The sequence below is a fragment of the Gracilinanus agilis genome, chromosome 2 (genome assembly GCF_016433145.1).
Source record: "Gracilinanus agilis isolate LMUSP501 chromosome 2, AgileGrace, whole genome shotgun sequence".
Taxonomy (NCBI): Eukaryota; Metazoa; Chordata; class Mammalia; order Didelphimorphia; family Didelphidae; genus Gracilinanus; species Gracilinanus agilis.
The window spans coordinates 177197893-177222099 of NC_058131.1; the positions used below are offsets into that span (position 1 = coordinate 177197893).

Here is a 24207-nt window from a genome sequence, read left to right on the forward strand (position 1 = left end):
TCTATAGGGATTCTTCACAAAGTCAGGTGAACCTACTGCAAAAAGTTTTTGGGGAAAATAATGATAAAAGTTGCAAAAAAAAATCAACAAAAGCCTTCAAACAGATGCATAAAAGAGGTCATTTGACTTGAGAAAGAAATCATTACTGTAAGAGTCTCACATCTTTCTGTACCTAAAAATAACAGTGATTTTGAAGTTCTGTTGGATATTTCAGGAAAGCACAAAAAGCAAATTATTTTTCATATTTACATTTTATTTTTTGCTGTACAAAGTGAAAATTTTATGTATGCTTCACATTTTTCATGAGTTATCTAAACATTATACAGATATATACAGGAGTATTCACATTTAATTTTATTGTGTACACCTTTACTATTTAACAGCTAACTGCAAGCAATGCAAACAGTACTCACATGATGTAAAGCATAATTTCACTTAGTACATAGTCTGCATTGTAAAGAAAGAAGTTAATGACATATTGTGTTCTTCAATTTCAGATTAGTCCAAATGTTTTAGTAGTAACAAATTTGTGCTCTAAAAGATTTTTTTTCATGAAATATTTTCAGTAGAGAAAGTCCTTGCTTTACTTAAGTAAACACCAAATTACACTTTCATAATTGTTTATAAACTGAGCCATTGATGTAACTGTATACAAGAGAATGACTAAAACTATTGGCCTAAATGTTCATGTCAAACTGGGTACAGAAGTCCTCCATGGCTGATTTTTTAAAAGTCCAAACAAATCTCACCAAAGAAGAAATGAAGCCAACTTGACAAAAATTGTTGAAATCATTCCAGAATTTTAATTTCAAGACAATTCAGGTAGTTTTTTCACTTGATTCACTGTGTTGCAGATTTCCTTCTACAAAGAAATAAACATAATAAGTTAGAATATTTTCTTAATTGAGGAAAAGGGAAGGGGAAAAAGACAAGAAGTTTCATGCCTGCAAAATGAAAATGTTTAGTAAATCACTGGTAAAAAAAAATCTGTTTTTAAAGGGGAAGAAAATTAAAACCATTTTAAATCTTAATGCAATGCAATAAGAGGCAAACCTCAAACATTTAAAATGGCTTTCTAAATTAGTTCTGAGAGAAAATACCTAAACCAAACACCCCAAAATGAGATGATTTTTGAAACTACTACTGAGAGCCAGGCCTAGAGTCTTTAGCTTGTTTTGTAACTCCTATAAGCACAGTGGCTGGCACATAGTATATTGCTTTAAAAAACACCAGAGTTGACAAGTAGCCACATTCTGGGTTTCCCTTTCACTAATGCATCTAGAAGGGGTATTTACAATTCCAGGTTTGCCTGACAATTAAAATCAGTCTAAAAACAATTACAATGATTTGGCTTTTTACCAACTAATTTTCCTTTAGTATAATTGAACTGGAAGGTGAGTGCTTGGAACAAACTACCTAGTTTAAGCACACACATTAATTTGGAAAAGGAAGTGGGATAGTGATTATGGCAGTGGAATAAATCTGTAGATCTTGTCTATATTTTTGAGGCTCCAAATAATACTTATATCTATGGATAGAAGAGGTAGCAGAAATAGATAGCTAACCCAAAGAGTAAAAGGAAAATGGCATCTTAAAGTTATTCACTTAATAAAGTGATTTATTATACCTGTTGAAAAGAAAGTAAAGTTTCAATAAGCCTAAAAGTCTTCTTTATATAAAGACTAAAAGAAACGTATAAAGATATATTTATTAACAATAAAAAACTAACATGCAACTTCCCCAAAAACTGAGTTTACCCTCTCTCCTTTATACACCCTAAATACCTGAGAATAGATTCAAACTTAAATGAAGATACTTCTAATATACTTATATCTGTATCTTAAAATTGATTTTTTAAAAAACCTTGTCAAATACTGTTTGTTGCACCAAAGCTGCCTTGGAAACAAAGGAGTTAATTGAAAAGAGAAAGGAAGGAACTTTTAGAGTTTAAATAATTCATTTAAAACTGCCTCAGAATTTCCTGACCTTTTCAGTTCTTGAGATTTTTTAAATGGTTTCAAAAGAAGGGTACAATATTTTATACATTAAGTAGAAAAGGCAGAGAATGATACAGGAAAACCTCTAGATCAAAGATAACTAATCTTTTCTTCCATTTAAAAAAATATCTTTCCATAACAACATATTTCCAATTATAGGATAAACACCCAATGAACAATGTATATATAGAAATATAAAACAATATTATACTTTCCAGCTAATTTTTAAAAAATATCTCTTCCAAATTATGGAATATTTGTTAATTCTTTCAATGGAGAGAAAAAAAGAATATTGAATTTAATTTTGTAGTCAGGCAAAATATTTCTTTATGGCCTGGTACTTTAAAACACTTATATTTAGGATATAATAATATATACTTATAAAATATTGGCTAAAATACACTTTGCTGAATTCTAAAGTTATTAATTCCAAATTCCCCAACAATCTCTTTATATTTACCTTGATCAAGATGAACTGTAGACTTACTTTCAGATAAAGCAGTGCTCATTTCTTCAAATGTTTTGGTACTTATGTTATCTTGTTCCACTTCACACAAATAAACATCAATAGGTCCCTTTGTGCTCTTTATATGAACTGTTATACAGTCCTGTGAAAAGAAACACAGGATATAAACGTGAATGAGAAAAATCCATTAACCAGATTTGTTTCACTCACTAGGATAAACAAGACTTGCAAATCTTCCTGAAAGTTTAAATTTTATTTTTACCTTATTTTATCATGAAATAATTGTGAGAAAAATACAGTGGAAACTGAAAATAATTAGATATAGTCAACTAGTCAGGTTAGCAAAGTGGTCAGGCACGATACTGAGGGATAAATAGTAATGGTTTGGAGCAAAAGTATAAAAATTCAATTACTTAAGGCCCTGTTTCTCTCTTTTCAAGTCTTTTACTTGAACTTAATGATTCTGGCAAACTACCAGAGAACCAAACATTTTATCCACTAATGAAGAACAAAGATTCCTGATTAGCCTATAAGCTAAATGACCGAAAAGCATAGAGTGTACTATAAGCTGAATGTTTTTAGATGATTATGAGATCAATTCTATAAGGACCAGCTCTGATACCAGAACAAGAATCTTTAGAGAAAAAAAAAACCTACCAAGTCCAAACTGCTTGTAAAAACACATAATTTAATGACTTTGGGGAAAATATTAGCACTTAATATGTCTAGGTCATCAAATAATGATTTATATGGACCTTAAATTTAGAGCTGTCAAAGATTTTAACAGGACATCTAGTCCAACTCTTCTCTGGTAATTTTACAGAAAAGGAAACTGAGGTCTAGATAAGTTAAAGTGATGTTTTGAAGGTCCTATAGATGGCTAGCAGAAAAACTGTAATTTTTAATTCATTCCCTCAGTTCAAAGCCCATGCTCTTTCCTCTGTACCATACTGCATTTCCTAATGGTTACTTGAAATACTGACTCTCCATATAATACTTGGCATATAATCATTTCTCTCTAAGAATGATCATATCAATTCTTGAGAAAGCAACACAACTGAATATAATCTCCGTATCTAATCAAGCAGGCATAGTTCTCATTAAAAGGGAGGTTTCCTTTTTTTTCATGCAGGTTGATCATATACCACCACCACCATCCCACCACCACCACCATACATATTTTATTCATCTACTCTTATTTTTGGAGGATGTTAAAAACATCCCCATGAGAAATATGGCTCTAGCACGTTAATAAAATGGTAATGTTACATACATGAAAAGCAACATGTTGACAGTCGGAATTGAAACCCCTACCTGGTTCTCTGGGGATGTCTGTTAGGCCCGGTCTAGACAACACAGATGGCATTCCTCCCTCCCGCGCTGCCCTTCACTGTGTTCACAACACAAAGTGAGTTGCAGTGAGATGCAGCATAGCAGAAGATCTCACATCCTAATTTTCTGTCCTATTTCTAAATTCTCCCATTATTAGAAGGCACATCTATTTCAGGTTCCAAATTAGCAGCCTGCCTTTTAATTTTAATGGCATTCTTGACCTAAGAGTTCATCCAAAGTAACTCTGATTTGAACTCTAGCACAGTGCCGTGTGCCCAAGAGGGGTCTGAAATGCTTTTATGAACTAGCAGAGTCAAGAGAAGACACTATATTCATAGTTTTCTTCAGTGTTTGTTTTATTATGTTCCCTCTCCAGGCCTTTTCCATGAAGTCCTGATACTGTTTTTATGAATCTTATAAAATTGAAACAACTTTTATGTGACACTCTAACAAAGGCCCTGAGAATGCTAAAAATCCCCAAAGCTGCAAGGATTCCCATAAAATATCTTAAAAAAAAAAACTAAAAACTAAACTAAACTCTAGAGAAGGGGTAGAATTTATCATCTTTGGAAGATTAAGGAGAATTAAGGAGAAGACATGGACCAGGATCATACAGGATGAGGTGTGAATGGAGAGTGATTTATACTGGCAGAAGGAGTACCTACATCAATAAGATCAGAGATTCAAAGTACTGTGTATTTTGGATGCCTCTCATTAAAAATATATAAAAAATATAAAATTATATAAATATAATTTTAGCTTAAAATCCCCCTTGACATGCAAGAAAGATAACATTTCTAATATAATGCAATTATCAATCTATATTCTTTAAGAGACTCCAATAAATGCTACCAAAAGGCACAACTGTTACCTATAAAATCAACTTTATTTAATAAGTTCAAAGTGAAGGTAATGATGTTAGGTAAGTTTTGAAAGTATAGTGATTTTTTTAAACAAAAATTTTATTTTTGTTAAATTTTCTTAAAATAAAACCTATGAACAAATAAATTTAAAGTACTACCTACTTCTTTAGGAGTTGGCACTTCCAATTTCGTTTCTTCTGGAGCCTTGACAGCAATGACAATCTGTTCATGGAAAGCTTGAATACTATGGATATCTTGATAGGTCACATAAGCTAATGTACAAATCAGTCAAGGAATCTCTAAATTAAGAAGAAGCATACTTACTAGCTGAAAAGCAATGAAGAGGTCACAGTAATAAATGCTTCATAAGACAAATCTAGGCAGTTCTTAACTTATGTAGCTAAATTAATAGCTTAGAGTAAAAAAACAAAAACAAAAAATTAGAGGTTTTGGCAAAAGCGATAAACTGCTCACAGATTCTGCTACAAGGTTGGTTTTTTCAATATTTGCTTTAGCTCCAGGTTTCTTTCTAGTAATATAGATTACTCTAAAAAAATTTGCTGGTCAATAATGATGACAAAACATTTGGAGATTAAAACAGATATAAGGGAATAACAGAATTTTAGCAAGGCTACAAGTTTTCTGCTTTGGGAAGGAATTAGAATACAAGAGAAAGAGTGCTGGATTTCAAGCAGGGGGTCCTAGCTCCGGCACCTACTGTTTTGACCTGAGACAAGCTGCTTATAACCTCTATGGACCTGTTTCTTTGGCACTATCAAATTTTTCAAAAGAACCATTTTGTCTAATGGAAGCAACATTAAAAAAGCTACATTATCTCCTAAGGATGCTAATTGTACTGTCTTCTTCTACTAGAAAGAAGGCCTTCTGAACAGGAGCTATCTTGCTTTTCAATGTGCATATACTCAGTGCTGAGATCAGTGCTTAGCACATGTAGAAATCACACAAAAATGTAGACCTAGAATCAAGGAAGACTTGGCAACTGAGAGGATTGAGGAGGGGACAAAGAAAAGGAGTCAACAATGATTTGAAGGTTCGAAAACTGAAGAACTAGAAGGAAAGTGGTGCCCTCAAAAGGAAGTTATTTAAAGGATAGATTTTAAAAAAGTAAAATGAATTGCTTTGAGCATGATGAATTTGAACTCTAGGAAACTCAGGTAGAAATGGGCAGTGGTCATTTGTCCACAGAATGGAAATAGAAACCGGATTATTACTTAAACTATCAGAGTTAATACTGGAGGAGAGGGAGAGAAAATGAAAGAGAAGAAGAGGGGGAAGAAAAAAAAGAGAGAGAGAGAGAGAGAGAGAGAGAGAGAGAGAGAGAGAGAGAGAGAAGGGATATAATAAGATAACATGTTGAGAAATGCTCACACTTAGTAGGTGGGAAGGGAATGATAATCCTGCAAAGGATATATAAAACCAAGAGTCAGATATGTTGAAACTCGAAAGAGCAATGTCACGTAGCCAAAGGAGTATCTAGGCAAAAGAGGTATTTGACACCATCAAAAGATGCAGAGGGGTCAGGGAGAATCTATCGAAAATAAACCACTACCTTAGTACTTAAGAAATCACTGGTAACTTTGAAGAGGGTAGTTTTAATTGAAAGCCAACATTAGAAGCTATACTGTAAGGCTGAGAATTAAATAAAAGCTAAGGAACTTAAAACCACTCCTTTCAAGGAGTTTGGCTCTAAAGATGAGTTGATTATATTTGTAGGTAATAAAGAAAAAACCAGGGTGTAAAGATGGTGAATAAAAGAAGAAAAGAGCAGGCTTCCAGGGAAGATAAATGAGGATGTGGAGTAAGAGAATAAATAGAGAAAAGTGGCATTGTCAAGAACCTCTGTCAGACTAAAGCAAAAGTAGAGATAGTATTTTTTATTTTATCCTAAAATACTGTCTTTCTACTATTTATATTTTTCATCTTTCTTTGTTATACTACCTGAAATTCTATCACTGGATATTCTTTTGGGTAAAATACAAATAAATGATGAAGAATTGGGAGCTGCCAGCAATACACAAATCAGTATGAATTAGTTTACACTGCTTTTCTCCTAAAGCCTAGCTTTAGATTATCTTAGTAAACAGGAATTCTGAATGGGAAGATGGTATCAACAAGGTGAGGTAGGTCCAGTGGAAGGCCTAAGGAAAGCTAAAAAAGCACTGGATAGTGCAGAAGACCACTAAAACCCCAAAAGAGAAGAGTTTCATAGGACAAACTTCTATCCATTAATAATCAAACAAGAAAGAACTTTCTGCTAAATAATCAATCAACAATTATTTAAGCACCCACCATGTGCTGGGCACTGTGTTAAGCACTGGATATACTAAAGGAGACAAAAAGACAGCCCTGTTCTCAAGCTTATAATCTAATGGGGGAGACAATATGCAAACAAAGAGACACAAAGTAGCCTATATACATAATCAAATAGTAATTAAATCTATCAGCTACTGCTGATGAAATTACCAAGTATAAAAGTAAAAGGGAGAAGGGGGCCCAGAACAGAACTGTGAAGTACAACTTCACTTAAAAAGCATGATCTAAAGGAGAATCCAGCAAAGCAGACAGAGAAGTCACATAGGTAGGAGGAAAACCAAGAGTAATATCCTAAAAACTTAGAGAGAATATCAAGGAGTGATCAGTAGTATCAAAGGCTGCAGAAAGGTCGAGAATGTGAGGTATTATTTGGCCATATTATGGTTAAACTGTGAGCTAGTTTTGAAACTTAGTACAATGCCTCATATAGTTGGGGTTTGACAAATGTTTGTTAAGTTGAACAACATGGAAATCTAATCATTATAGAGTTCTAAGAAGAAAATGTATTCCTAGTTCCAAATAACTATCTTATAAAATTTGGGGGAACATAACTTGTAAGCTAGAAGCAAAGTAAACAGAAAAGTAATTAAGGATGAAAACATGCCACATTAAAAGTGAATGATAAAATAATCCTAATAATAATGATCACTTTTGGATATCAGTGAGGACTATCTTCCAGAGTACTCACTAACTTCATTTGGTAAAGCTATAAAAGTAATATTGTAGTTTGTGTTAAAGACTACAAGTTTTCCTACACGTACTTCAATGGCCAAATTCTTGATTGATCTTATACATATAAATTAAGTCTTATAGCTAACAATAGTAAATCGGATAGTTCCAAAGTAATTCTGATAGCTAATGATAAAGGATATCTTTCATTTTCTTTGTCATCTGTTAGTTCGAACAGCTGCTGAGCACAGTCCTTAATTAACTCATCCAAAGCCTTTTCCATTGCTGTTAAATCAGTAAGTTCATCCCTTATCTTCTTTTGCTGGGGTACTTTTGATCCAATACCACCAAGATCAGATCCACTTTTAAAAAAGCATAAAAAAAATCCCATAAGAAGCTAATAAAAAATACTTTCAAATTAGGTTACAATTTCACTAACTTTTACAACTCTTTATACCTTGTCCAAAATATGTTAATAAACTTCAGCGTGTATTACACTTACATGCAATAATAGGCTAACAATGAATAATATTAGAGTGATCATTTAACAAAATGAAGTAAAACTATTGCTCACTTGCATTTCAGAAATTTTGGTTATACAATAAAAGGATTTTTTTTCTACTGACTGAAAATAAAAAGACATTCATTCCCATGGGAAATCTTCCCAACACAACAGCAATAGAAGTTTTGAAGAGAAGTTTTAAACTAACGTGACTAAGACTAGAAAGGAAACTTTAATAGGGATCTAATTTCTAGAACAGAGGAATAGACTACTTCCTAATCCTTACAAGTTTTATTCTGAGTGAAAGAAAGTAATAAGCATTTATTAAGTACCTATTGTGTGCCAGACAGTTACCAAAATATTACCTACTTTGATTCTCAAAAACTCTGGGAAGTAGGTGCTATTATTTCCATTTTCTAACTGAAGAAACTGAAGCAATCAGAGGTTAAGTGATGTGGTTGGGGCACACAGCTTTATCTGGTTTCTGAGACCAGATCTGAACTTGGGCTATCCAACTACTGTGCCAACTAACTGAAGATACAAACTTGAATTAATTCAAAAGGTCATGATGTGTCTTCACATCCCTGATACTTTATTCAATGGGTAGGGAAGGAATTGGAGGGGAGAGCAATTAGAAATATAATCTCTTTTAAAATCAATGCTAAAAAACAATAAATTAAAAGCTAAAAAAATTAAGGTCATAGATTTCTGTTGTAATAAAAAAGTGTTGGTTAACTTATTCAGGTAATAAACTGTTGACTTTTTGGGGGGTGGGGCAAATATGGAAAAGTTACTACTATGTATATTTATGCTCCATATTTTTCTTTTATATCCAAACTCCTGGAAAAAGCCAATACTCATTGCTTCTACCTCCTCATTACCTGCTCACCTCTCAAATCCTTTTTGACCCCACAAGTGAAACAGTTCTAACCAAGGTTACAAATGATCCCTTATTTGCCAAGTTCAATAGCTTTTTCTGAGTCTTCAACTTTGACCTCTATATAGCATGCCATTACTGATCACCCACTCATTCTGTCTGGAGGAGCCTTCTCAGTTTCCTTTGCTAGATAATTATTACCTTTTATGTTTAAATATAGGCTCTGTGCTGAGCCTTCTCTCTATACACACGCTCTCTCTGGGATTAAACTCAATTTATTTTACTGATTTATTCTCCATCTCTTTAAGAGATGGGGAAGAGAGTATAACAAATAATAAATTAGTATCATTTAGGGATCACTTTTTTCAAAATATCCATCTACTTTTGAAGCCTTAACTAATTCTTCTTTATTAATCAGGAAATCAACAAAATGTAATGGCTATTTATTGAACTCAAAAGGACTCTTAAAAACATTATATCTCCTATTCAAGAAAAATAGCTCTTAACTGATTCTAAGGTTCTCTACCCTTAAATAGTTAACTGCTTATAATAATAAAGGGAGCCAGTAATGAATGTTATGACAGATTAGTTTAAAAGAAGTCAGAAGTAAATTAATAAAATTCTTCCTAATGTATAAAACTCCCTTGTTTGTAAAACAATTTAAAACTGTTATATATGGGTAGTTTCCTTGAAAAAGATTAGATGATATAAAGGAAAAAGATAAAAAGCTTGACTCAACTCACATCCACTGAATATGGTTCTTAGATCTTTTTTGAATGAGGTCGATCCCATCTAAAACATTGGTGATGTCATATACTCTTCTTTTCCGTACTCCCAATGTTGTTGCAACTTCATTTAAATCAAGAACTCCACCAGGAGCAGATTTGATGAGCTCCATAAATTTACGAGTTAAATAAACCAATGATACATCGTAACGAGGTTTTGCCACTCTTAGTGCTTCTGAAAAAAAAAATAGAACACACTTTTTAGTAATAAGCTTTACAAAACATTATGCATATTCTTTATCATTCATAAAAATTTCTTGTTTTGCTATACTCAGTTCTAACTACTAATTATTGAGCCTGGGGTAAACAGCACAACAAAACAGCCAACTGATACTTCAAATGTTGTTCTTGGGGGTGGAGGGAGCTATGAAGCATAAAGGTCAAGTCAAGAGGTCAATGCTGATTAAGTCAATGGTAGCTTACCATTTTAACTAGTTACTTTTGCTAGCTAAGTGCTAAATTTAGTTTTTTCTACTATGTTAGTAGAAACGCTCTTGACTCAAAGCTCTAATCAAGCATGCTACCAATATCCATAAACACTTTATAACACCTCAAAGATCAATAATTTCCATGGCATAGGCAACTTTCTTCACCAATGCAAGTAGTAAACCCTCTGTAATTTAGTGGAGGGTCTTTATGAATTGTTATAGTTGAAAAATTCAACAAAAAATACTTTTTGGGGTTTGTTGAATTATAAGGCCACTCCAGTCCCTTTTAATTCTAAAATTCTGTTAAATGAAATTATAGAACCTCAGTAGACTCAGTAGTAGTAATGCATGATAAATGCCTTTAACATATATTGACTAAATGTTTTAAAATAACTTAACTATCAACCTGATCAGAGGCAAATGATTTCCTTTTCTCCCCTTTCAGTATCCTACATCCCAAGTACCAAACTTCCAATGGAAACACTGCAAAACAGCTCTCTATCTTCTCTAATCCATTACTGTCCTAAGTACCATACATCATATAATCAGATTAATTCCAAAGGCAGATAAAAATGGCACATTCTATCCATTGTAGAATAGATTCTTTAAATTAATGGGCATTAGCTAGACATTTGATTTATAGAGGTGACTGGTTAAGATTTTTAATCTCATTATTCTAAGCTGGCAGTAAGACAACAGAGCCCAAATTTAATATGCAAGGTAGAAGTTCTTCTAGTGTCATAAGTATTTATTTAAATGCAGCTGGATGGTTCAGTGGATTGAGAGTCAGGCCTAGAGACAGGAGGTCCTAGGTTCAAATCTAGTCTTAGACACTTCCTGGCCATGTAATCCTGGGCACTTAACCCCCATTGCCTAGCCCTTACAGCTCCTCTGCCTTAGAACCAATATATGATATCGATTCTAAGATGGAAGGTAAGGCTTCTAAAATAAATAAATGAATCAATTAATAAAATTAAATAAATAAAAAATAAATCTATCCTAGTTAGGGATTATATTATTTAAATGTCTAAATACAAATTACATAAAACTTACCAAAAAATAACTCTACCCTCCCAATCCCAAAGCAATTTACTTTTCTATCTTAGATGAAAAATATTATCACTCTCATCTTTATTTTTAGTGTTGCTATAGATTTCAAGAAGATTAAAGAATTAGAACTGATATTCTGTCTCCTGTAGAAGTCATGACAACACCTACCAGTGGGAACAGAAGGTGAGAAAGGAAGATGGGGTGAGAAAGGAAGATGGACCAAGAAAGTAGGAGGATATGAAGTTGTCTTGCTTGTCATCTGAGGGCAACTCTGCTGACAACTTTGTCTCTTGGGAGTTTCTAGGTTAATACCATAAAATTTTAATACAAAAACCTGACTTTCAGAAATACCATATAGCTTAAAATCATGGAGCACAAGTTCCATGAAAATATAATTCATGAATGACCTTAAGTAGGCTGCGCCATAATACCACTTCTGAGCAAGAAATTGCATAAAAGATAGCATCTCATAAATGCATGATCAGCAAAGGAAGTGGATCAATCATATTGTGAAAGCCAAAGATAAGGTGGACAACCCAGAGGCTCCACTGTTATCCACAAAAAGTAAAAAGGCCTAAAGGAAGGTCTCTAGACCATAGAGCTTCCAAAGGCTAGAGGATTTATGGGAGGTAATGAATAAGAATAAAACAGGATGAGAAAACATGGATAGGTTGAAATCAGCAATGCCGAAGCATGTACTACACACTGATAAGATCATGTACATTTTGAAGAATTTAAAGTGTAAATGTATGGAGTTTTCTATGATGGAGAAATATAAGCATTTCTGTAAACATGATTTATTTAAGTACTGATATCAATAAGAGACAATGTGGCCTACTGGAAAGAGTTCCATGATTTAGATTTGAATCCCAATGACTAATTCATAATCAATGTTACCTTGATTCTGTCACTTAAAGAAAAAAATCTTCATCTGTGAAATAAGGGGATTAAATAAGGGGACTGTACTAGATGACCCTTTAACAACATCCCTCCAGTTAATTCTACAATCCTAGAAAGCCTCTAAAACACAGGAAAATACATTTTTAAAATTCTCCTTTTTGAAACAACATCCAGTGCTCTGAGAATTCTTGCTAATACTTCATTTTGTGAGTGTGGAAAAAGTATGTTCTAGTACTCTGTCAAGCCTTAGCATTTGGTGCTGAAGGAACCTTAGAAATCATTTAATCTAACTTCCTAGCAACAGTCTTATTCACATTTTTAAAAATCCCAATATGCAGTTTAATCTGTGAAATTCAAATGATAACATTTAAACAAAACTACTCAATGTTTAACTTACTTCTCATGGCCATGTATTGTACATTCTCTTCTAAATTAATCTTTATTTTTGATGGCTGGGGAAAAAAGATAACTGTTAAATTACTTGTAACCAACAATTTATTTAAAAGAAAACTTAATATAATTTATGTATTTTGAGGTTTTTCCTGAGGCAATAATTCAGTTAAGACTGAGAGGGAAGCTCACTAGCCCACCCACAGTTACCAACCTTGAAAGGCAAAACTACTTCATGTTGCCTTCAGAAAAAATACACTCACACCTGGGCAAGCTGAGGCACAAAGAGCAGTGCAAGAAGCATGGGAATGAGATGTAGAATAAGCTTCAAAACAAAGCAGAGGGCAAATATTCAATAGGAGTTAATAGAGAGGAAGTGAAACAGAAAATAAGGAAGCTAGTAATTAATATCTAGTTCTCATAGAGTTATATCTTGTCACCAACTATGACTACAACAAAAAACTCTGTACTAGAAAGGTTTTTCTAATCAGTGACTGCTCAATTACTTTAACCAATAATGTACAAAAAAACCCAAAACAAACTCTTTGGATAACCCCCTATAAATTATTTATCAGAATTTTAATGCTTAGCATCTCAAAACCATGTATGAGAACCATTTTTTAAAAAAGATCATAGAACTAAATGTCCTTCCAACATTGTTTCCCACCTGGATTCTGGTAGCACTCATTTTGGACTTTTTGGCTTCTCTACCAAGTCAAATTCCATCAGTCTTTTTTTCCCCCTCACACCTCATTAATACCTTTAGCTCCTCTAATTGGAGGATGGAACCATAAACTTCTCCATTTAAGGAAAGGAGACTTATATCTGCTTATTTTTCTAAGTAGCAGCATTTATTTCTGATTTCTCCTATTTCTCCACTACGCTCTAATAAGGCTTGATTGAGTACCTCTTCCCCCTCGTCCTCATTTCAGCTTTCTTTTGTGTGGTGCTTTCCCAAAACTCCTTGGGAGCAATTATCTTTTGTCCCCCCTCCCTATTTGTAACCTTTGCATATAGGTCCTTACACATGGCAGGTGTAGTTAATAAATGTTTACTGACTGAGAGAAATTGAGTGTAAGAGACCTTAGAGACCATCTAGTACAGTGGTTCCCAAACTTTTTTGGCCTACTGCCCCCTTTCCAGAAAAAATATTACTTAGCGCCCCCTAGAAATTATGAAACTATATTGAACTCAGAATAGAATGTAATACAAAAAAAGTATGGCCATCACCACCCCCCTGGATCGCTGCAGCACCCACCAGGGGGTGGCAGCGCCCACTTTGGGAATCATGGATCTAGTACAACCTACCAGGAAGGCTGAGGTTAGGTCAACTTGCTTAAGTCATACATGTACAAAGTATCAGGCAGGATTTGAACATGAAATTGGGTCCTCTGACTCCAGAGCAACTTTGTTCTCTGCTTTAACCATGATGTGAGCCCATAGAAAAAAATTAGCTTAGAGGCACATACAAGCAATAAGCAAACTACTTTAGGTTTTACCCCCTAAAATAAATATAAAATAATATTTGTCCCCCCTCCTCCACTTTTTAAATTAAAAGCAGAGACTTCTGTTCACTGTAACTCAAGTTTTCTTTTCCTGGTTCTGTCTGAGATAAGTTTATTGATAAAAGCTAAATCATTCCTTCAGGCTCATAGTTGAGCTCTCTTCCTTTCCACCCCCATCATAGCCAATCAGCCAACAAGTCTTACATCAAATCCATTCCTGGAATATCTCTGTTTCTTTTTTTCTTTACATCAGGTGATCCTAAACTTATTGAGTCCTAGACTCCCATGGCAGTATGGTGAAGCTTAAGGATCCCTTCTCATAAGTGTTTTAAAATGCATAAAATAAGTAGGATTTTGAAGGATACCAATTAAATTGAAATAGTTTTTTAAAAATCCAACAGTTCACAGATGCCCTTAATAATCTATCCTAGGCTGATACCATTTTAGTTCAGACATTCCAGGTCTCCCTAGCCACCCTATCTATCCAATTTGGGAGGAAGGGGAGGGAGGGGGGGAGGCAGACAGAAGATTATCCCTCCAAGGCAGAGGTGTCAAAACACACCTGGTCACTGTTAGTATGTTGTTGTTGGTGTCCAACTCTCTGTGACCCAGTGTGTACATGTCATATTGTCCATGGGGTTTTCAGGATAAAGACACTGGAAAGCTTTGCAATTACCTTCTCTTTCCCTTAAGGCAAAAAGAAGTTAAGGAAAAAGAAGTTAAGTGATTTGACCAAGATCATGTAGCTAGTGAATGAGGTCATATTTTAACTCAGATCTTCCTGACCCCAGATCCAGTATTCTATACAATTAGCCATCTAGCTGCCTCTTCTCAGCATTAGCACTCCCAAGTATGTGCCAGAACTAAGTTAAAATGTAATTGGGAAATATTTGACGAAATAAAAATACAATAAAACAGACTACTAATGTGGTTTTCTAAGTCAATATGTAATCCATGGGGATCCTCCTTGAATGGTTTAATGGCCCTATTTCTTTTCTTTTTTTTAAACCCTTACCTTCTGTCTTAGAATCAATAGTGTGTATTGGTTCTAAGGCAGAGCAGCAGTAAGGGCTAGGCAATGGGGGTTAAGTGAGTGACTTGTCCAGAGTCACACAGCTAGGAAGTGTCTGAGGCCACATTTGAACCTTGAACCCTAGGCCTGGTTCTCAACCCACTGAACCACCCAGCTGCCAATGGCCCTATTTCTATTTGAATTTAACACCAATGCCCTAAGAAATAGAACTATGTCGTTCATTCTTCTAATCAAAAAACCATCAGCAGATCTCTACAGAAACTCATCAGCATGACATTTAAAGCTCTCAACAACTTGAGTCCTACATACCACCTTTCCAACCCTATTTTCATACTGCTCCCCCTCACAAACTCTAAATTGCAGCTAAACAGAAATGCTAATCCAGTTCTTTAAACTGGATGTGCCATCTCCCAACTCTATATACTATCCAACCATGCTTACAATGTATCCTTTCCTCACCTCTTGGATAAGGTGCCTGTCCATGAAATCTTCCCAGAGTTAGTGCTCTCTTTCCTTCATTTAAAAGTATCTGTGTACATACTATTTGTCCATGGTTGGATACAAATTCCTTGAGGAAAGGGACTATTTATATTTTGTGTCAAATATTTATTTAAAAATGTCAAAAAAAATTATGACCATTATATACAACTCATTAGCTGCTGGAGGAGGTGCTAAATAATTTCAATAGGATCTATAATGTCACTGTGTGTAGGTAATTCCCAATAAGGAAACATCTTTTACCACTGGAAATCAACAATCAACTTAAGTCTCAGTTGTGTTCAGGCACTAACTGAGAGGGTAAATGAGTTAGTCACCCAAATTCTTACCTGAAAATACTTAAAACTAAATTTCATAATAAAAATTTCATTATAAAAAACTACAGTAAAAATTTCAGCTTTCTGAAACACTGACCAATCAATCAGTCCTTCTAAAAGGAAAAGAGGCAGCAGACTAGTATCACAGATTACTGATTTGGATATAGAGAAAGTGGGTTTAAATACTGACTTTGCTTCTTAAAGTTTTATGACCTTTATCCTTATTAGCAAAGAACTTCATCTTTGAGGGAGTTTAGTTTTTTCTTCTGTAAAATGAGGCTATTGCAATAGATGACAGCTAATGTTCATTTCAGGGACAAATCCTATGATGCTGATTATAACTACTACCACCTCAGATTTATTTAGTACCTTTAATATTTACAAAGAGCTTTCTCTCAATAAGAAGTATTCAAGTATTGCCATTTTTAGTATGAGGAAATTGAGGTAGGGATTAAGTGACTAGCTAGCCCAATCAAATAACTATTCAGTAGCAAAGCTACTGCAACTCAAGGCATACAGAACACTCCAGATACTGGATTAATAACTATTTCTTTTCTATCTTAAGTACCTAACGCAGTTATCATTCTAAACATACACTTATTAAGGGACATAAAATCCAAATAGCCTAATGAAACTGTAACATGGGACAGTGAAAAAGTCATTGGCCTGTTATTTAAAATTTAATATTTCTAAGTAGATGAGAAATGCTTACTGCCCAGACTGTAAGACAACATATATATGTGTATATGTATATATATATATATATATACATATATATATAAAATACAACTGTAACAAAATTAGGTGACCAGTTCACTGAGCTGACATATGCATTGAAGTAGGACTACTTGTCCAGATGAACAATGAAATCAGACCAAAACTGAATAGGAATAATGCAAATAATATTTGGGAAATGTCTTATTATTGAAAGTCTTAGAAAACAATAAAAAACATATTTATATATTGCTTTCCTGACATTTCAAAGTAAGTAGTACACAAGTATTACCTATGTTTTAGGGATGAGAGAAAAGTAGAGAGAGGACATGATTATCTTCTCCCATGAAATATAAGGTCCTAGATAAAAGGAATTGTTTCCATTTTTGTACTTGAATCCTGAGCATCTAAAACAGTGGCTAGCACACAGTTGGTACTTATTAATAAATGCTTATTAATAGTTCTGAGTCCCATTCCTTCAGCTGACATTAAATCAATAAACTACAAAAAATAAGAGCATTTATATACACTGTATAGCTCTTTAAGGGTTTACAAAACACTCTACAAACATCATTTTATCTTCACAATAACCCTTTGAGGTATTACTTAAAAGGGTGCTGGTGCCAGGTACTAGTCCACACCCTGAGGATACAAAGTAAAAGTAAAAAATCAATTAACTATCATTCTACTCCGGGCAGAGCACAAAGCGGAGCTGCTGATTAATGTAAGTACCTACTCCTAATGAACTTAACGGGGAAGACAAGTACAAATAAAAATGTAAATAAATAGCAAACATACATAGTTTAAACATAGCAAAAATATGAAGTTTATAAACAAATAAATGCAAAGTTGACAAATACGAATACATACAAAATAGTTAAATACAGTTTAGGACAGTTTAGGAGGTAGGGCAACGAGCAGTTGCAAAGATCACCAAAAAAACATGGAGCTTGAAAAGGAATTCTATGAAATGCAAAGAGTTTAAGGTCTAAGAGTGGTACAGCACGTAAACAAATAAGCAGAGGCAACTAATCGGGTGGCATATCAATGGACTTGGAATCAGGCTGACTACTACAATCCTCCGACTTTGAGCCCTCATTGGTAAAATGGGGATGATAATATAGCACCTTACCTCCCAGGGTTATCGTGAGGATCTAATGAGGCTACGTAAGGAACGACTAGGAAACTTTAAAATTTCTATGTAAATGTTAATTACATCAATCCACGTCACGCTGATCACACAGGATTTGAGGATTAATAAAAGAACAGTGGAGGAGATGACTCGTGACTAGAAAGCCTGAAGCAAACTGCTTCCCGCCCCCTTCCGTTTCAGTCTCCCAGTAAAACGAAATTTCCCTATAAAACGAAGGAGCAGGACTGGACAACCCGCGGAGTCTAAAGGCCTTAGGGAGGACATCCCTCCCTCACTCTAATCTCCTCCGGTTTCCCCTTCTACATGATGTGTTGGGGAGAGTGAAGGACTGGGCTAGGCTTCCCTTTCCAAGGTCCCCACGTCCCAGGGGGGGAGAAAAAGGGGGAGATAGGTCACCAGACCTCGTGGGCCGGAGTGGAGGCCGCCCCAAAAAAGCAGCAGCTCCCCACTCCCCACACTTACCAACAGGTTCTCCACGTGGACCGGCAGACGGGGGATTCGGCCCATGGACTCCAGCTTTCTCTGGCGGGCTTCGGCGTCCGCGGTGCCATCCGGGTCACCGGCCCTAGGCGCTCCGGCCTCCGGGGCTCCAGACATCCTTCTGGCAGATTAGCTAAATCGAGCAGCTAGTAGTCCTCTTCCTCTAGGCTTGGATATAGGACGGCCCCGGGCTTGCCCGGCTTAAGCCGGAGCCACTCCCCGCCCTCTCCCCGCGACGCCCGCCCAGTTCTTTCCGTCGACTCCCTAGTACCAGAAGAAGGAAAGCACAGGTTATGTCGGAATCCGAGACATGCGCATTGAGCCAGGCCCCGTCTACGCATGCACGCTGCCGGGCTGACGCAAAAGCCTGGAGTACGGAATTCCGTAGGAGGGAGCCCAAGATGGGCAAGGGACTGGGCGGGAGAAGGGAAAGAAATGGGCGGGAAATAAAATGCGGGAGGTCTTCGGATTTCAGAGCTGGAAGAGTTCTAATTGGAAATCATTGTTTACCAGATAAACTGAAGCCCAGTAAAGTGAAGTTGGAGTAGATCATCTCTAAAACCCTATGACTGGCTATGGGCTCTAGGATTGGATTCGAATTCTACTCACTTTCTACTTTTATTAGGGTAGCAAAACTTTATTACAAGGAGTGGGATGGACTTTGTGGGGTAAAAAGAAAGAAAATGAAGGCATTAATCAGATTTCTCAAAGATCAACAAATATTTAACTGCTTACTTAATTACCGGTAATTAAACTGGTAACATAATTGCCAATTACTTTAATTGCCAGGCTCTGTGCTAAATGTCAATGATATAAGGATAAAGGAAATAACAACAAATACTCATTTAAAAATATGTGATTTTATTGATCTAAAGAACTAAAGGCAAAAAAAAAAAAAATCCCTCCACTAATTCTACAGCACATTTTCTGCTATGCTCTAGAACACAGAAATTCAGTGAATAGACTGGATCATAAAGCTAGTAAGGGCATGGAAGAAATAAGAAAGACTCATCTTCCTGAGTTCATCTGATCTAAGACACTTACTAAGTGTGACTCTGGGCAAGACACTTAACTCCATTGGCCTCAGTTTCCTCATCTGTAATATGAACTCCAAAGAAGAAATGGCAAACCATTCCAGTATCTTTGCCAAGAAAACCTCAAAAGGGATCAGAAAGAGTCAGACAACTGAAAACTAAAAAAACAGCAAAATACAGCTAGTATGTAATAGGACTGGAACCCAAGTGTTCCTGGCCTTGAGGTCAGCCCTAGCCACTATATTGTGCTGCCTCTCCTGTCTCTCATATACATTTAAGTATATTTTTAAAATAAATATAAGGTAATGGAGGTGGGGAGAAAATACCTAGCTAAAAATTAATGTGATGACTTTTCTTTATTTATTAGAAAATACTTAAACAGCAAATATCATTTATTTAAATTTGGTATCCTGAAGCAGATGAGTTTTTGTTGTTGTTTAACAACTAGGGGTATCAGAAAAGGGCTTATTGAAGGGTTGGTGTTAAAAGTGAGCTTTGAAGGAAATTAGGAATGCTAAAACAGGTGAGTGAAAAAAGAGTGAACTTCACGTACAAGGAATGATAGCCTCTACAAAATTGTGGAATTGGGATTTGACAAAGTCAAGTCAAGGTTTTTAAGAGCATGTTTTGTGGGGTCATGTAAGAGTCAATGGATAAGAAGAGAAGTGGCTGAAAATAAGGAAGAGAATGTGGATGTAACCAGTGGGGCTAGCTTCTGGAGGAGATGGCATTGAAGTAACAAGTAGAAGGACTGGAACTGACAGAGAAAAAGAAAAGAACTATCAATAGCAAAGGAGAAATAGATGGAGATGGTACTGATCCAATCAATACAGGGAACTAGGTCTTGAGAGTACTCACCGATTGATAGCCTCAGTTTTTTCACTATAATGTAAAGAGCTGCCCTCTGCTGGATGTTAGGGGAAAATGTAAGTGGCTAAAGAAAAAGGCATTTAGAAACAGCAATTGTGGGGAGTATGACTAGAGTCAGTCCACAGAAAAATAAAAGAATTAGTGTGTAGAGCATCAAGCTTAGAGTTAGGAGGAACTGGGTTCAAATTTAGCCTTAGGTACTTCCTAGCTGTGTGACCCTGGGCAAGTCATTTGCCTAGCCCTCACCACAATTCTGTCTTAGAATTGATGCTAAGACAGAAGATAAGGGTCTGAAAAGAAAAAAGAGTAAAAGGATTAGCTGGCAACAGTGAGGGCCCAGCTGAGTTTGGAGAACATATATTTGTTGGTTTTTTTCCCATGGTTACATGATTCATGTTATCTCCCTTCCATTTCCCTCCTTCCTCCCAGAGTTGACAAGCAATTCCACTAGGTTTTATTTACATATATATATATGTATATATATATATATATATAATCACTTAAAACCTATTGCCATTTTTGTAATAGAGTAATCTTTTAAAACCAAACCCCCAAAATCATATAACCATATAAACATCTCTAGCTGTGGATAGCATTTTTTTTCATAAGCTTCTCAGAATTGTCCTGGATCATTGCAGTGCTATTAGTAGCAAAGTCTATTACATTCAATCACCTCACAATGTTTCAGGAGAACACACTTTTGTAGAGAACTCAATTAATGATATATGACTCTCTAGAAGCAAAGGCACATAGCATAGAAAGATTTAGTGGGAGTGATCTAAGTTTAAGGTCCAGACATTGGATAAGCTATAAGAGAACAGGAAACTCCAGGGTAATAATAAACAACATGATAACAATTAACATTTATATAGAACTTATTATGTGCTAGGCACTGTGCTAAACCCTCTACGATTTTTATCTCAGAGAGCAGTACAAAATTGAATTTACTAATTAAAAGTTCTAGATTTTGAAGGGAGTTGGGTAAGGCCTGAAGTGATGACCTAAGAAAGCAGGTGGAGCTCTTGGAGGTTTCAGAGAGGGTAGGATGGGTTTTGGAGGGAGGGTAAATCATGGAAATTATAGTCAAAGAGAAAAGTCTTAGTTATAGATGATGGTCATTGAACATTTTCCAAATCACCCAAGATCACAACGTCAGTGTCATGCTCAACTCCTTTCTCTATATCAATGTCATATATCCAATTAGTGGTCGAATCTCTTCATTTCTTCCTATTAATATGTCTTGAATATATCCCTTTCCCTCTAATCATCATACAACCATCACTAGTTCAGCCTCTTAATATCCCTTCCCTAAACTATTACAAAAAGCCTCCTAATTTAACTCCCTGATTCAATACTCTCTCCATCCCATCTATACTCTACTACATAGTACTTACCTCTATTCACTCTGTGGTCAGTCATATTGGCCTATTTGCTTTTCCTCAGAAAAAGATTGCTTGGAGTTTCTGGAATTTGCGCTGGTTGGCCTCCATGCCTGGAATGCTTTCCATCTCATACCAGCCTCAGAATTCCTAGGTTAGTTTAAGACTCAAGTCAAGTACCATCTCCCTCAGGGGCTTTTCTTGTTTCCTCCTCCCTCTCCCCAGCTTGCTAGTGCCAGGAATTGAGCCTGGGTCCCAAGAAAGGGAAGCTTGCATGATACAATTACTCCAGCACTACTGTTATGGGATTATATATGAGGCATATGTATGGGGTGTGTACAGGGTGTTCAGAGAAGACTAGTACCTCTGATATGAGGAGTTGCCAAGCCCTTTTCTGGGCTGCCTTCCTTCTTTGGTCTTCACCTGCAGCCCAGCTCTCACATATGGATCCAAGAAGCTGTAACATGAATGGCAGCCACATCCTGGTAACCCATCCTGGCAGATGGGCTAAACCAGGCTGAGGGTAACCTATAGGGTCAAACCCATTGGTGAGTAAAGAGAATGTCTACCACAGACATTTTAAGACTTCCCCTGGTGGAATGGATGGATGAGAACAGTTCGTGCTGTTGCATGAAGTGCTTCATCCAAGAAGCCAAGTCATCTGTTGCATCCTGAGCCATCACCAGTCATCTTGACTTTCATCCTTGCCACTTGACTTGGATGACTCTGGAAGAAAAAGTGAGGCTAACTTTATGCAACTTTTGCTCTCTTAAATATAATTTACTTAGTGATATCATTGGTTTTCTTTGAAAAGGCAGAGTGAACAACAATTTTTTATCTACCTATATAAGCACAGGTTTTCTCCTCCATGGAAGGTAAGCTTTTCAAGGGTGATGTTTGGGATTTTGTATTTGTATTTCCAATGCTAGCACAAAGGCCAAGAGAGATAAACACTTATTAAATGCCTACCATATTCCAGGCACTGTGTTAAGCTCTTTTTGTTGTTGTTGTTGTAGCAAATATTTACTAAAAATTAATTTATAGAGTAGTGTTTAATAATTGTTTAAAACATTCAACATTCATTAAAACAAGATTTAAGGGTTCAAAATACACTCTAAAGGAGCAAAATTACGGTATTTTTATTGACATTTGTCAGTATTTCAAAGCAAACTACTGTTAATCAAATTCTGCATTCTTACATCCATGAGTTGCTATATTATTTCATTTGATATTTATAACAACCCTGGCACATAGGTACTGTTATTATTCCCATTTTACTGTTGAGGAAACTGAGTCAGAAAAAAGTTAAGTGACTTGCCCAGGGTCTTACAACTAGTAAATGCCTGCAGCTAGATTTGAATTTAGTCTTCCTGATTCCAAGCCCAGTGGTCTGCATTGTGCTATTTGCTTGCTTTAAGGTGGTATATGTATAATAAATTGACTTAAGTGGCTGACAGGAACCATGCTACTTTTGCCTTATGCGCATATTGTTAGTATTAACTTTAGTCCATTTCTTTGCAGGAATCTTTTAAGACCATTTGCCTATTTTTGTATAGATTAGTTGAGTTAAATCTAGGATAAATAATCTCCAGGCACAAATAAACTTCAGTATATCACAGTAACACTAGAGATAAATGGGTCAGGTCACCTTTATAACTTGTTTCATTTTTGGTACCACATGGCACTTTTCCTTCAAGAAGGGAATCCATAAATGATTTATAACTGGCAAAAGGACTGAGCAACAGTGTTACTATCATAGTGTCTGTAAAAATATAGATAAATCTTATTTTTGGAATAAAAACTAAAGACAAAAAAGTTCCAATATGCCTCCTCATCCCAGCTCAGTAGATCCTCCTGTGTATTGCCTGTGGGTGTATATATCCTAGTTTGTAAATCATTGCCCTAGGCTGTCAAAATCACAGGTGCAGACCAAAAATATATGTGGTGAGGAAGATGGGTAGTATAAGAGACAGTACCATACCTATCTTCTGCCTTGGGACTGATATTCTAAGACAGAAGGTAAGGATTAAAAAAAAATGTAAGAAAATTCAAAAGTTGAGTTGGGAGAAGGGTAGGAAAAGTAGGAGTAGTAGGAATCTGGTAAAACCTATGGTAAAACCTCTTAGAATCAAGTTCCCTTTGTAATGCTACATATTTAAAGAAAATTTTATTTATTTATTTATCCTGAAATTTATTTATATTGAAATAAAGTTAGCTAAAAAGTTTATAGATCTAAGGTTAAGGACCCCTTCAAAGAGAGAAAAAGAGAGAAATCTGCTTTTACTCTCTCCTGAACATGTGACTTTCACAGTTCTGCCTCAGACATCTCATGATATAAGGAAAGGGAATTTCTTTTCTTTCATTCTTCAACTCCAGAACTTATGGTATCTGTTCACAGATAGCCGCTAGATCCTAAGCCTCTGGCCACTTCTTACTGCTTCCTACATTCACTGAACATTAGGAGACCAAATAGTGATGGATTTGTTTGTTTGTTGTTTTTGGAGAGAAAACACCTACCTCAAGAGTGTAAGATTCCTGGGTCAAGTCCAACTGGACTCACTTGCTAGAAAAACATGACTTTTTTTGGACTTGTTTGGACAGTGCCATGCCTAGGTGAAAAGGTGATAACTA

General features: G+C 35.6%; 1 protein-coding gene across 3 annotated transcripts; it reads right to left on the reverse strand.

Moving 5' to 3' along the window:
* Positions 1-265: 265 nt before the first annotated feature.
* LOC123234876 (transcription factor E2F6-like) lies at positions 266-18503 on the reverse strand. 3 transcript variants are annotated; one of them, XM_044660880.1, is made up of 7 exons: positions 18276-18503; positions 12601-12655; positions 9784-10000; positions 7865-8023; positions 4821-4935; positions 2485-2605; positions 266-862 (listed from the first exon to the last, which is right to left on the reverse strand). In XM_044660880.1, the coding sequence occupies exons 1-7, from the start codon at positions 18408-18410 to the stop codon at positions 819-821; spliced, it is 846 nt and encodes a 281-aa protein (XP_044516815.1). In that variant the 5' UTR covers positions 18411-18503; the 3' UTR covers positions 266-818. The 3 variants fall into 3 exon arrangements, with proteins under 3 accessions (XP_044516815.1, XP_044516814.1, XP_044516816.1); XM_044660879.1 differs by having other exon boundaries at positions 2458-2605; XM_044660881.1 differs by lacking the exons at positions 266-862; positions 2485-2605 and adding an exon at positions 3786-3853.
* Between the last annotated feature and the right edge of the window lie 5704 nt (positions 18504-24207).

Coding starts and splice junctions, on each gene's coding strand:
- LOC123234876 (XM_044660879.1), bottom strand. CDS start 18,410: ATGTCTGGAGCCCCGGAGGCCGGAGCGCCTAGGGCCGGTGACCCGGAT. Junction 2,606..4,820: donor AAGTGCCAACTCCTAAAGAA/GTAGGTAGTACT, acceptor TTCTTTTCACAG/GACTGTATAACAGTTCATAT. Junction 863..2,457: donor TACAGTTCATCTTGATCAAG/GTAAATATAAAG, acceptor ATTTCTTTGTAG/AAGGAAATCTGCAACACAGT.